The following is a 14,482-nucleotide window of genomic DNA, read 5'->3' as shown; positions in this document are numbered from 1 at the left end:
GAGTGTGGAAGGTTTTAGAGATGCCTAGAGATGTCCACACATCTCTACACTATGGTGGAAGGCATGAGAGAAGTCCAAGGCTTTCTAGAGAATTCTAGAGATCTCTTGTATATTATTGTACATAGGGTTGTACATAAATTAGTGTAGGGAGTTCTAGAATATTCTTGATTTGTAAGTAACCCTCTAAGGTTCCAGAGAGTTCCATTGGTGCCTATAAGTAAGTGAGACCCTCATTTGGCCAAGGCACCACCCAAATCACTTCCTAACCAAGCAAGTGAGCTTCCAAGCACTTGTAAAAGCTTCCTTGAGTTAATAAAAGTTTCCATTCTTTAAAGAGTTGCCTACTAAGTTTCTTAAGCTTTCGAGTCGGGAACGTCTTAGTCTAGCAAGCTAAGCATTGGGAGCAAGGCTGACTTAGCAAGATCAAGCGTCTTGACTTGCCTAAGTGCCGCACGAGCTTAGTGAACGACTAAGTTCGTGACACTAGGCTCTGATACCATGTGAAAAGAGAGAAAAGGGAGAATACCTAATTTTTGTTATTAAAAACTATTAATAATACACATTGGACTTGGATATATATATACATGCTAGTGGGACCCACAATACAATAAGGAAAAAAAAGGAAAAGTAAATAACTGAAATAACTGTACACTATCTAATAGTATTATCACAAAAGAGTACCATAGGTTTCTTAGGACCAAACTCAAGCTCGCTCAAGAGAATTTTTAGCCAAGTAAGTTCATAGTTGCATGATTGAACACTCAGTATTCAGCTTCTGCACTAGACAATGAGATCACATTTTGTTTCTTACTCCTTTAGGTCACCAAATTTCCTCCTACAAATGACCTATATCTCGAAGTAGACTTTTTATCCAATTTGGATTCTGGAAAGTCAGAGTCTATGTAACCCTCAATATCTAGATGTTCGTGTCTGGAGAACATAATACCTTTTCTTGGAGAGGACTTCAAAGAGGCTAGGATGCGATTTACTTCATTCATGTGTTGGTCACTCAAATTATGCATGAATTGACTTGTAACTCTAACTGCATATGACTAGTCATGTCTAGTGTGGGTTAAGTACATTAATTTCCCCCACTAGTCTTTGATATCTTTCCTTGTTCGTTGGAATTTGATCAGGATAGATGAACAAGCCATGATTTATCTCAATGGGAGTATCAACAAGTTTGCAAGCGGAGTTACCAGTTTCAACCAAAAGATCTAACATATAGTTCTATTGTGAGAGGAAAAGTCCTTGCTTGGATTGAGACACCTCAATGCCCAAGAAGTATTTTAGAGCACCCAAGTCCTTCATTTCAAAGTCTCTTGATAGTTAATTCTATAAGTCTAAGTGTATCCCTTGGCAACCACTCCTTTGTACCTATCAATTATCCTATTTGACTTGTACTTTATTGAAAACACCCATCTCACTATCTTTTTTTCTTGAGGGAGCTCAACCATCTCCCAAGTAGAGTTCTTCTGGAGAGCCTTTATTTCTTCTAACCATAGCAGACTTCCACTTAGGATCTTTATGGGTTTCCTGAAAATGACTAGGAATAGACATGGAAGACAAATGAAGTGTAAAAGCAAGGTGAGTCTTAGATAGACGATGATAAGAGACAAAATTAGAAATGGGATAAACAACATTAGAGAATGATTTTGAGAAACCAATCTATTAGGTTCTTTATAATCATATAGACTATATCTTCTACCTTGATCACCAACTTGTGGATTCAAGGTAATAGTTTTTGAAGTTAAAGGTGAAGGAACATGTATCTCAAGATTGACTTGGAAGAGTTATTCGATGGCATGGTAGTATCAATAAGAGGAGTATTGGAGCCTAGAGGGGATATGACAATAGCATCTTTGTTCTTCCTTGTATAACTTGTTGGAATAATCTAGCTAGTCTTTCATCCCTTCTTTCCTCAAATTCGTAGTTAGGTGCCATAGGGTTGGGAGCATCTAAAGACTCCCCCTTACCCAAATCAATTGAATCCTCCCCTTGACCTAAAATCCATACTCTCTTCTCTTCGAGCCATAATTTTTCCTCTTTCTTACTACTAATCTCTCCCTGAAGAGGAACCAAAGACACATTCCCAGAAAAATAAGAGTCCCCTTCACAAAATTGAACATCCATGGAGATATAATATTTGCCTATAGGAGGATGAAAACATTTATAGCCCTTTTGGGAATTAGAATAACCAAGAAAGACACATTTAAGAGTACGACGATCAAGCTTATCCCTTTGATGAAAGTGTATATGAACATAACATACACAACCAAAAACTTTAGGACAAAAATTCAAAGCAGAAGGAATAGGGTGAAATTGTGATAACATTCGCAAAGGAGTTTGATAATCAATAACACAAGCAAACATTCGGTTAATGAGAAAGACAACAGTCAGATAGCCTCAACCTAGAAACGTTTTAGAACATGCATAGTAAAGCATAAAGCCCGGGACGCCTTTAGAATGTGGTGGGTTTTACGCTTTGCTATGTCATTCTGTTGTGGCATGTATGTATGCCTCTGGTGAAGGATTCTATTTTCTTTGAATAAATCAACAAGGGATTGATTCACAAACTCACGACCATTATCAGAGTGAAAGACCTTAACCTGAGTATTAAATTGTGTAGCAATCATTTTGGAAAAGTGAGGAATAATATGTCAAACATCATTCTTAGACTTATGCAAATATATCCAGCTCACCCTAGTATAGTCATCAATAAAAGACATGAAGTATTTATGGCCCAAAGCAGGAGTAGAAAAGGGACCCCAAGCGTTCGTAAAAACATGGGTAAAAGGAATTGGATTTTTATTGAGACTTTTTTTGAAAGGTATATGATGATTTTTAGCATAAATGCATTGTTCACACCTTAAATTAGAAACTGAAAAATTTCAAAACAACTGAGGAAATAAACGTTCCAAATAAGAAAATGATAAGTGACCTAATCAACAATGCCATAAAAGAATCTTTTCTCTATTAAACATCTCTCTTGCTACTTGAAAACCACAGTTAGATTCAAATTTTAAGTCCCTTGCCCCCTCCAAGTGGTATAGACCTCCCCTCTTCTTCCCAATGTCAATCATCATCTTCGTAAGATTGTCCTAAAACACACAGTGAGTAGAATTGAAGGTTACAGAATAATTGAGATGTTTGGTAATCTTGCTAATAGAAAGAAGACTATTTGAGAGATTAGGGGCAGGTAAGACAGAGTGGGGGAAAGTGAGATATTTTTATCTTCTGAAATTGGCATAGGAGTCCCATTAGCAACTTGAATGGACTTAACAGATGAGGGCATTAGAGGGTCTAGCAAGGAAGAATGACTAGTGATATGATCAGTAGCCCCCGAATCAATTACCCAAGTGTTAGAGACATTAGAGATAAAGGCCAAACTAGAATTACCTTCTTGAAAAGACAATCAAGAAACCTGAGAAGGATAAGCTAGAAGAGTAGTGTTAGTAAGAGCAGCCTGAGTTGATTTCTTGTTCTTTCTTTCAGCTTGCTTAGGCTCCGGATATCCATGTTTATTCTAGTAAACATCTACCGTATGTCTAGTGCTATTCTAGTGAGTGCAGAAGCGAGAAGAAGAGTTGGTAGGAGTAAAAGATGTTGTTTGTGTGATATTCTTATGGACAACCATTGTGGAAACTTCAGAGTGATCTTTTGTTCCCGTGGTGACCTGCCTTTGCACTTCATGACGGATTAGTGAATAGGCTTCCTCTAGACTTGGTAAAGGAAATGTGGCCAAAACTGGACTGCTAATTTGATCTAAATTATGATCAAGACCTGCAAGAAATATATAAAGGAAATCCTCAGCAATACGCTTCCTGTGTTTCTCAATATTAGTTATACACACCATATCATTAGGCCTTCGATAATCAAGCTCTATGAATTTTGAGTTTAACTCATTGTAATATTCTGCAAGGTGGTCACCTTGGAGTGATTGAAAGGATTTTTTTCATCAATTCATATACTTGAGAAGAGTTAGAGACATCAAGATAACTCCTCTTGACTGAATCCCAAACTTCCTTACCCGTTCCACATTGCACAAAGTGTGATATCAATCAGTTAGTCATGGAATTGATGAACTAAGACTTGACTAGAGCGTCTTCGACCTCCTATTCATCATAGTTTGGGTCATCCTCTGTGGGTGCAACCTTTCTTCTTGTGATATATCCCTTCTTATTTCTGCCAGCAATATGCATCTCCAAAATTTGAGACCAAACACGATAATTAGTACCATCCAACTTTATAGCAATTGTTGGAGAGGCATTCTCATGAATGGTCACCTTGGATGATCTTTTGCTATTAGAAATACTTACATATGTTTTTGCAAACATGATATGATAATGAAGAGGGTGAAAAGAAGGGAAGAAGTGTCAGCTAGGCAACAATGAAAATTCTCTACTTTTTGCTTTGATACCAAGTTGATAAATTGCTAAATGAATATTTCATATATCTCATAGGTATTTATATAGAGTACATATCCAACTATACAAAATAATAGACAACTATATAAAATATTTACAGTTGTATAAATGACAACAATAGAATAAATTACAATTGTAATTCACAGTTGTAACTTACCTAAATCACATCTATGAATATATGTTGACTACAACATTTGGACTAAGAGAACATGTTATGTATTGAATTCATAGTAGTTGGTCTCCCCATCATAGATCTTCCCACAAATGAATCTTGAAATTGTTATTGACCAAAAAAGGGTAACATAAGATAAATCAAGGATGCTCTTAGTACTAGCTTTCTAATCACAAAGCCTGACTAGAATTTCGCATCTCATCGGTTGGAGTGTGAATCATAAATGCTTTTGATAGCCTTGTGCCGTGGATCATTTTCCTCCTTAAGAAACTTTTAAGACCACTTACTTAATAAGACGCTATTCCTCACAAAAACCTGACCATAGTATTAGTGTAATTCTTCCTTGTAAGGATAGCTAAGCTACCTTCCACTTGTTTCGCCTTTTTTTTGGTTAAGTTATCTTCCACCCATCTAAACTTCTAGAGATCCTTCCTAAAAGGGTCTTAAAAAATGAGAGTTACATGATTTTTTTTATTTATTAGAAAACAAAAATGTATTAAATATGGATGAATAGGTTGCCTAATTGGTTGGGGGGATGTCAGGATGTGTGGTGAGGCACACTATCCTAGGTTCAATTCCCATAGCTGGTTGAATGCCCTGAATTACCTGTTGCTAATTGTAGTGGGCATGGTCAACACTCTTTAAGGTTTAGGTACCCATAGGAAGTTTGAAGGGCCTTGTCTTAGAAGGTTCCTTGGTTATAAAAGAAAGAAAAAAGGAAAAAAGTGTGTATAGCACCACATGGGAATATACAAAAAGGACATCTCATTGCTCTAATATCAAATAAATGTCTACTTCCAAAAGAGACCTAATCAATGCTCCTCTCCTTTCTAACCCAACCCTTTCAATCTACACATTGAATACTAGTTGGCCTGGACCACATTGAGAGGAATTCCCTTAAATGCTAAGGTTCATGAAGCATAAAAGGAGGAAGAGAAATGAATGAGATCCCAGTCTTTGAAGTCCTTACTTTATCTTAAAAATTCCTAACATTGCTTTCTCACCAAACAATCGATATCAACATGAGACATGAGGTTTGCTAAAGAACCTTGCCTCTGATAGAGCTTCCCAATCCCCCATATGAGATAGTCATCATGTGACATATACTCCTAGGAGGAATCTAATCCAAGTTGGCTAGTCTAAATAGTCTATGTCATAGTTTTAAAGTTAACGGAGAATGTAAAAAAAGATGATCAATCAATTCTCTACTCTTCATACACAAAATGCAATAATCAAGACTAAGGGTTTTGTAGGTTCTTTTCAATTGTAGCACGTCATTGGTGTTTACCTTCTTGTGTGCCATTAGCCAAGTAAAGGCCTTAACCTTAGATGATACTTCAGATTTCCATAACAAATTAGTTGAGTAGAAAGGAATTGAATTTGATGGATTGGACAAGGCTAAAAAGAAAGACTTTATTATAAATAATCCTGAAGAAGATGATGGCTAAGCTCTCACATTTGGGATGAATGGAGATAAATACACACAAGTGAGAGAGGACACGAGTTTTTCAAGCTCTTCTATCTCCAAATTAGAGAGGTTACAATGGAAATAAAGGTTCCTAGAGAAAGGGGAAGAGATCTTAAGGATTTATGTGATAAGAAGATTTTTAATTGTGATAATTCTGAATAGACTTGAAAAGTGTGAGCACAAAGGCAATAAAAAGTTCTACAACTTAGTATGGAGTGTAGACTATTCTGATGGTGATGACTCATTCGGAAAGGGTGTTTTTATCAAGATTTAGATTAAGCCCTAAGACCCACCCAAAGACTAAGATGATAAGCTTAACATTTAATATCCTTTTCTCTAGCTCTAGACTAGCAAATAGTATCATCCACAAATGCAAGTATAAATTCTAATGTGTATTTTTTCCTACTAAGAAGTCTTCTTACAAATATCTATCTTCTGCTGTAAGCATCAATTTGCTCTCTCCCTGTCTGAGCCTGCTAAGTGCCTTACACAACCTATAGCGTGTCCTAACTAATACAAAAAACTTAGGAAGGATGAGCAGCCCAAATCCAGTGATTCTGATCTAGGGTGAAATCTTGTATAAAGCATGATTGATGAAGCCAGGGTGAAGTTGATCATAAGTTTTTTCATAGGCAATTTTGATTATTACCCCTTCCTCACCTGAATGTAATTTTGTGTCTGTCATCTTATTTTCAATTAACACTAAATCTGAGATTTGTCTTCCCTTCACAAAAGCTCCCTGTGAGATGAGATGACACTTGGATACCACCTAGCAATAAATCTTATAGGGACTGGTTACAAAACTGATAGGCCTAAAGTCAAATACACTGTTGGTTTGAGCCTTTCTGAAAAAACAAAGGTGATAGAAGTGACATCGCTGCTTCAATCCACCGCCTTGCTGTTAACAAATCCTCTTTTACAATTTAACTATACTCCTGATGAAAAGCTAAAGAGAAACCATTAGGGCTTGTTATTCATTTTGAAGATGACCTCTTTAATTTCCTCTTCAGAAAAGGGGTGCTCTAACAAACTAGCCCTCTTTAAAGATGGGGGAGTGGTTCACAATCCCAGTCCTCTAGGGATCACCATTTGGCTGTTCATGAATCCAACAGAAAACCTTAAAAAACCTCCTTAAATGCAGTCCTGTTTATCTACCATTACCCCAAGTCTATTGGCCATGATTTTGTCAATTTCTACTATCTTCTACCTTTGGCAACCCTATAGAAAAAGTCTATTGGCCATGATTTTGTCAATTTCTACTATCTTCTACCTTTGGCCTATAGAAAATTTAGTTAATAATCTCCTTAGTTGAGCCATTCCGCTCTTGATTATTGCCTCTAAAGCACCCCCTCCCTCAAAAGAATATCTTTTAACTCCATATTCCTCAAAGCAAGGGATTTAAGATCAATTGACTGGTTACCTATTCCTCTGGGGTTGCCAGTTTCAATATCCCTTAAGATAGAACCTTTTCTTTTAGCTTAGCTTTAGTAAGCTGCAATTTTTTCACATAAGCTTGTGACCTCCCAAACAATAATCTGGGAATCTCTTCACCACACTCAGTAAAAGCCTCAAACTGAAATGGGACCAAACCCCAATTAAATGGATTAGGGTCCACAACAGTTTAACAATTGATTAAAACAAGTTGGGGGAGTTTTCTATCATTACAAGGAAAACGAAATACCTAGTCATTGGAAAGTAAAAATCTATATACTCTTTTGAAGATGGGTATCCTGCATTTTTAAACGCAGTAAAGATTTCGTTCTTGAATGTGGGATTAACAAGGTCATCATCTCTAACAACTCTATCAAAAATCTTTATGCTCCATGAGTCTAGAATGCCAAGATATTCTTTAAGACACTGTTGATGACATTAAAACCTCCTCCCCTATCCTAGGACAAATATGTTGGATCAAAGAGGTCCTCCAACTCTAGGTCTTAGACAATTCAAGCAATATACCAGGAAAAATAAAAATTTCTCCTCATTTTGAGAAGAGTCTGATTCATACTGAAAAAGAGTAGCCACAATTTTTTTTATTTTTTTTATTTTTTTTATTTTTATAGGTAAAATTTTCCCCATTGGGACTTGAACTTGGAACCTCCCACTAACCCTCCACAACCCTTCACCACTTGAGTCAAGCCTCAATGGCAAGACTAGCCACAATCTATGTTACATGGGTTCAAGTTTAGGTGTTTGGTGTGGGTGTGTATAAGTATCTCATTCTTCACACCCCTTGTCATGCCTACATTGGGTGAAGTTAAAGAGTATGAGTACCACAGGCTTTAGTCTCATGTATTTTTAAAACATTTGGGATCTCAAATGAATCTGAGATTTCCATTGAAGAACCAAAAGTAGATACTTCTACGCACTACTTCTAGTCACTCAAATTTTCATAGATGATTAAAGGACCTGAAATGCCAAAGAAATCTAAAAAATTCCACCCTTACAAACATGGACTGCAATTTGGAATATTTGAGTTTCCTGCTATTTTAAAAAACTTTCTGTAAATTTAGTGTTTTATGACCTCTACTTAAGAGATGTTTTCTGTGCTTGCATTTAGTGAGGCTAATGTTTGTGGAAGCCAAAAGGGTTCTAATAAGAGGAACAAGGGTCTTTAGAAGAGTATTCATGAGGAGGAGCTGCCTCCTTAGAACCTCTAAGGCCTTGCAACACAACTAGAAGGATAGTAGAAGCACCATGTTCAAACAACTTTTCATGTCCAAGGCTGCCAACAATGAGGTTAGGAAGAGGCATAGAACCCTGCAATGGTGATTAGGTGTGTGGGATAGTAAGAAATGGAGAGAGAAGGGAATTTCTGAAGGTTTTTTTTTTTTTTTTCAAATCTTTTTGATAGGCACCATTTCCAAAAAAGTTGTGCATTCAACAAAGTGAGAAAATAAGGATCAAAGTACCATTATTTTCCAAACTCATAGGCACTACCAACTTCTTCATCTAAAATAAAATCTATAGCATATCTTATGGACTTAATCCTTGTTTGAGTACTCATGCGGCATTCACACCAACTCAAGGGTGCTGATGTTTCTACGTTAACTTTTCTCTAATTGATGCTAGATTTTATCCTAGCAAATTCAAAGCTAACACTAAGCAAAGGAAGAGAATATGTTTCTAGAGGCTATCGGGAACATTCCTTGTGATATCCCACATCAGATAGGGGAAAAAGTTCCTAAAGCTATATATGTATGAGCTCCTCTTAATCTTGTAGATGCGTTTTAAAGCCATGAGGACCCTTTGAGTGTAGATTGGACGATATCTACATGGTTGGGAGTGGGTTATGGATATGCAAATAATGCACCCCTAGGACACCAATAGAAAAACAAAAGAGTCATCTACAACCAATGCAATCACTAAAGAGAAAAAGAGAGGAATAATAAACTTCCAAACATCATCTAGATCATAAAAATAGGTAACAACCAGAAAACATCTTGCAAAGAGCTCCTTCCCCTTAACAATCCTATGGTTTTGCTCCTTCCAAATGGTCCAAAACAAATAGAGAAATGACATTCTTCAAACTCGTATTCTTTTCTTTCCTGAAAAATTCCCATGCCACCTAGACAGTCACTCTTTAACCAACCTTAGCAGCATTCATGTGACTCCAAAAAGTGCACAACCCAACCACCTTAAACCACCCACTATACCATAATGAAGGAGGATATGGTTGACTGTTTTCTAATTGTTTCTACACAAACAACACCAGTTAGCTAGAAGCCTTCCTCTTCTCTTCATTTGATCCAATATTACGATCCTCTCCCAAATTGCCCCCTAAGGCTGCATCCTAAGCATAAAAACACACTTTTGTGGGGGTCATTGAGTTCCATATTTCTTTTGATGTGAAAGAGACTCCAAAGTAACTTTCAAAGAGCTAAAAAAATAAAAAATTATAGAAAATTTCCCATCCTCTTTTGTCTTTCCATGGCAGCCTATCCTCACAACCTTTAGTCACCCCCACACATATTGAATTTGTTGAAGAAAAGCTTCCACAATAGTCAATTCCCAGTCATTGACGCTCCCTGAAAAAAAAAAAGGATTTTAATACCCACCCTCTCCCATAGCTCCCCAAAGGTCCACTAAAGCATTTTTTGACCTTACTATTGAAATCAAAGTCGGAAAAGATTCCCTTAGTATAGCACCACTATACCACAATTCATGCCAAAACCTCACTCACCTGTTGTTGTCACCCACTTCAAAATTGGTTCTATCTTGAAACATCTCCTATCCTTTCCTAATTGCTTTTCAAAGCCAACTCCATAACCTTCCATCCTTTCTCCAGAGACCCATACTCCCACCTTCTTGCTAAGCTTACCTAGGGACAACCCATCTCCATAATTTATCCCTACATGTGGCAATCTCTAATTCCACTTGCCTAACAGAGCCTGTTGATAACTGAAAGACTTCCAATACCTGGGACTTCTTTTTTCTTATTCATGCAAATTGCACTCCAAATAAATAGGAGAGGTTTCATTTCCAAAGACCAACCTCCCCACAGAAAATCCCACTGAATCTTTTGTAATCTCTTACCGACCCACCCTCCTTAGGATAATGAATATTGGCATGAAGTAAATTGGAAAGCTGGATAAAGTGCTCTTCAAAAGGATTAGTCTGCCATCCTTTGATAAATATTGACACTTACATGAATCTAACTTTTTAAAATCCCTCTCCTCCATGACATCCCAGGCTGTAGAAGATTGAAAAGAGCACATAGAGGAAGGCCAAGATAAGTGGAAAGTAATTTGCCCACCTTACAACTGAGCAACAAACCTAATCTTCAATTTAGGGACCTCTCCCATACGGATTAATTGGCTCTTCTCCAAATTTATGGTCAAACCTAAGACAGCTTCAAACCAGAAAGGAGTCCACTTCAAATATAATATTTTCTAGTGGTCTCCTCACAGAAAAGACCATCATCAGTAGTGTAAGTGAGAAACTTCTTCTCCTTTTCCTCTTCTCCCCAATTTAAAACCTGCTATGAATTCCCCTTCCCCTGGTCTATGACAAACCAAGGGCCTTCATGACTAGTAGGAACAAATAAGGGGATAGAGGATTCCCTTGTCTCAACCCCTTGAACTTTGAAAAGGGCCATAAGGAAAGCCATTTACCATCACAGAGAATTTTTACAGAAGATATGCACTATTTTATCCAATGGATCCATTTTGAGTCGCCCCATTTTAAGTAGGGAATTCCAATTTACATGCTCGTAGGCTTCCTCAAATCCACCTTACAAACCACTACTCTTTAACTCTTCATTCTAGAATCTATGGCATCATTGGCTATCAAAACTGCATCCAAATTTGATGGCCTTCAGAAAATTCATGTTGGTCTATAACACAATTGTCCTTACAACTTTCTCCAATCTATTAGCCAAGATCCTTCCCAAAATATTGTATAGACCTACTGAATTTATAGGCCTAAAATCCTTTGAATCTTTCCCTTCCCCACTCCATAGGGATCAGCAAAAAAAGTAGTGTTAAAACTATCTCAAAAGATCTAAACTCAACTCAACATACCTAACATGTCCTTTTTGACGATATCCCAACGATTCTGTGAAAAATGTACAGTGAAACCATAAGGCCCAGAACTTTATTCCTGCATAAGCTGTCTAGAGCAGACTTTATCTCCTCTTCAGGAAAAGGTATCTCCAACCCAATGGAGTCAACTCAATCCAAATATTTGAGAGCAATCCCCTCCAGAGGTGGCCTCTGCTCATGAGGCCCTGTATCTGCATGATTATGGAGTATTCTAGATACTTCTAGTCACTGCTATTAGATATCTCTAGTAAGACCAAGAAAGGAGGTCTTCTATTTGTTCCAAATTCTGTCAGGCATATGAACCTTCAATTATTATTCCAGTAGATTTCCTGAGTTGTGCTCATGAACATCCTTTGTATTTCCTATCGAAAACCAGAAAGTTTTCCAAGTAAAAAATCCTCTCCATCTGTTTGACAATTCATGGAAATTTTACTTTCCTCCTCAAAACCTAAGGAAAGCAATGCCCCATGGGATTTTTTTTTTTTTTTTTTTTTTGGTAGTACCAAATCCTTCCATTGCCTTTTTCTTTGAATTCAAACAGTTTCCTCTTCAATGTTTTCTCTCCATCTTCACAAATTTTATTTTCTTATTGTAATCCTGGCCAGTCAGGGGCAGTGGCAACTCTAGAGATGACAGTGCCTATCATTACCCCTTAGGACAAGCCTTTCACTGTTGGAGTTGCCATTGGATTCCCAGTTAAGTTAAGAGGAAAACTTTCAAGGACTTTGGAGATGATGACTTAAATAAAAGAAATGAAAAAAAAAAATCTATCTTACCAGCTCTCAACCTTGTCTTTGGAGTTTTTTTCTTCCTTTCTTGTCACATAGAAGCTAGGAATTTACTCCTTAAAAACTCTTTGCCTAGAAAACTAGGATAAGTGGATGTGGGGGGAGAGTTTCAACATGGCATACAACTAATACCAGTCAAATCAAAGTAGGGCAGATAAATTAGATTGTCACATGGACAATTGAAGTAGCAAGTGACAGTGGATTCTGATGCTTCTTTTTCTGACCAGAAACAGCAAACTTCATTGAAGTGGATTAAAAGGTACAATGAAGATGAGAAATCCTTCCAAAACTTGCAAGATGTGATCAAAAGAGAAAGAGAATAAAACAAATCACAATTCAAAAGCAAAATAAGCAGTTCATCTTATGAATAAGATTCCCCATCCTTCTTCAATGAGTGCTTTCTGCATTTGAGTTCTCCTGTACTCCTTGGAGGGTAAAGGACCATTAAGGAAATGCTTCAGTTGACTTACAATCAAAAGTCTTAAATCCTTGTATCAGTGAAGATATGATGGATCAGAAACATACAAAAAATATCAGGCAAGACATCAATTTGCAAAAGGAAATAATTTCTTGACATATCAATTTCAATTTGGAAAATATAATAATAGTTAATCACAGAATATGAAAATTTTAAGTGAACTTTTAGGAAATGTTAATAGATACGGAAATACATGATCTGGAGTCTTTAGATTGCAAAAAGTACATAATAGTTAGCTAATAGAGAATGCTAAACAGAATCTTATAAGGCTCATCTTATCCCAAAATAGCATAACCCATTCAAACAGGGCCATCAACACAGAAAATCTAATAAATGTATAGACAATCCATAAATATTTTACAATAGTAAGATAAACCATTCATATACTAAAATAGTAATAGTCGCTTATTAAAAAGTTTATAAATATTAATTTATTACATTAGACTGAAGTGTGTCTCTGTATTATTTTACATCAATCAATCATAGAGATACTGCATAATATAAATGCAGACAAAAATTGTAAATTGGAAAATTATCAACTAATATTTGAAGCACATGAATATTGTGTAGTTGTCCTACAAAACAATGGGAGAAGACAAAAAAGTTATGAATTGGAGAATCATACTATCTTTGTACATAATTGAAAACTTCATGTATGCATATATATGCCCAACTGTTCAAAGTAATAAATTGAAGTGTTTATATTTTCATAATGCAAAGTATGAGTCCTCATTTAGATACGAAGTTTATATCTGCAATGCACAGTTGGGAAGTTTTCCAGTTATTCTATCACATGTATGAATTCTTTGATGTATTAACAGGTGAAGCAGCATCCAGTTCCAGAAGAGCAAGTTTCCATGGCTAAAATTCCCAGTGTCCAATTTATTAAGAAATTCATATACTGCAAGAGGAGTCAACTTTGTAAAGGATGTATGGATTGAGTTGCACTCCACAAGTAGCTAGGAAGATGAAGGCAAGCAATGGCTGTGCTTAAATCATCATTGACTTCATATAGGAGCTAATTAAAATACCATTATACCATTGTAGAACTCACAGGAGAGCTCAGAAAATGTCCACTAATCAATGCAATCAAACATGTTCACTTGATCCACTTAAGCATTAGTTCCTTAGCCTCACATTCTATGTACCCATTAAACCCAAATGTGCAAAAATATAATGCTTATATAGGTGATTGTTTGCATGAATTTCTCCTTGATTTGATTACAGATTCTCTAGTGAAATTTAGCTAAGTAATCTAGGGTGCATATTTACTAAGATCTTGGGGCTACTAGATTTAATTACAGTGTAAGAATATAAAATTTTCAAAAGTAATTTTTAGATTTAGGTGTTAAAAATCTGTCCAATGTGGAGATTTCGAAAATTAGGTTTGTCTTTTGCTTTGTCCTTATAGTTTGGCACTAGTGTAGAGCTACACAACTTTTAAGATGGAAGAGCACAAAGTGTCTAATCCTACACTGTAATTAGTTCTCATGTGGGCTTAGGTGACTTAGGTGCATCATGAGCCTTAGTTGGGTTTTATATAAATTCTCATGTGCGCTTAGGTGACTTGGGTACATCATGAGCTTGAGTCAATTTTGCCTATAGGGTT

At 36.4% G+C, this 14,482-nt stretch overlaps 1 protein-coding gene across 1 annotated transcript in view; it reads left to right on the top strand.

Annotated features, from left to right (window-relative positions):
* LOC117932215 (sodium/hydrogen exchanger 6-like) overlaps nt 1–14,078 on the top strand; it is a 41,276-nt gene extending 27,198 nt beyond the window's left edge. The window contains exon 22 of the mRNA XM_034853334.1: nt 13,695–14,078. Within this exon, the coding sequence (XP_034709225.1) occupies nt 13,695–13,738 (44 nt within the window). The 3' untranslated portion in view covers nt 13,739–14,078. The remainder of the gene's footprint in view (nt 1–13,694) is intronic.
* Nucleotides 14,079–14,482: the final 404 nt, after the last annotated feature.

This window comes from Vitis riparia, chromosome 15 (assembly GCF_004353265.1).
Source record: "Vitis riparia cultivar Riparia Gloire de Montpellier isolate 1030 chromosome 15, EGFV_Vit.rip_1.0, whole genome shotgun sequence".
Classification (NCBI taxonomy): domain Eukaryota; kingdom Viridiplantae; phylum Streptophyta; class Magnoliopsida; order Vitales; family Vitaceae; genus Vitis; species Vitis riparia.
This window is presented reverse-complemented; position numbering and strand designations above follow the sequence as displayed.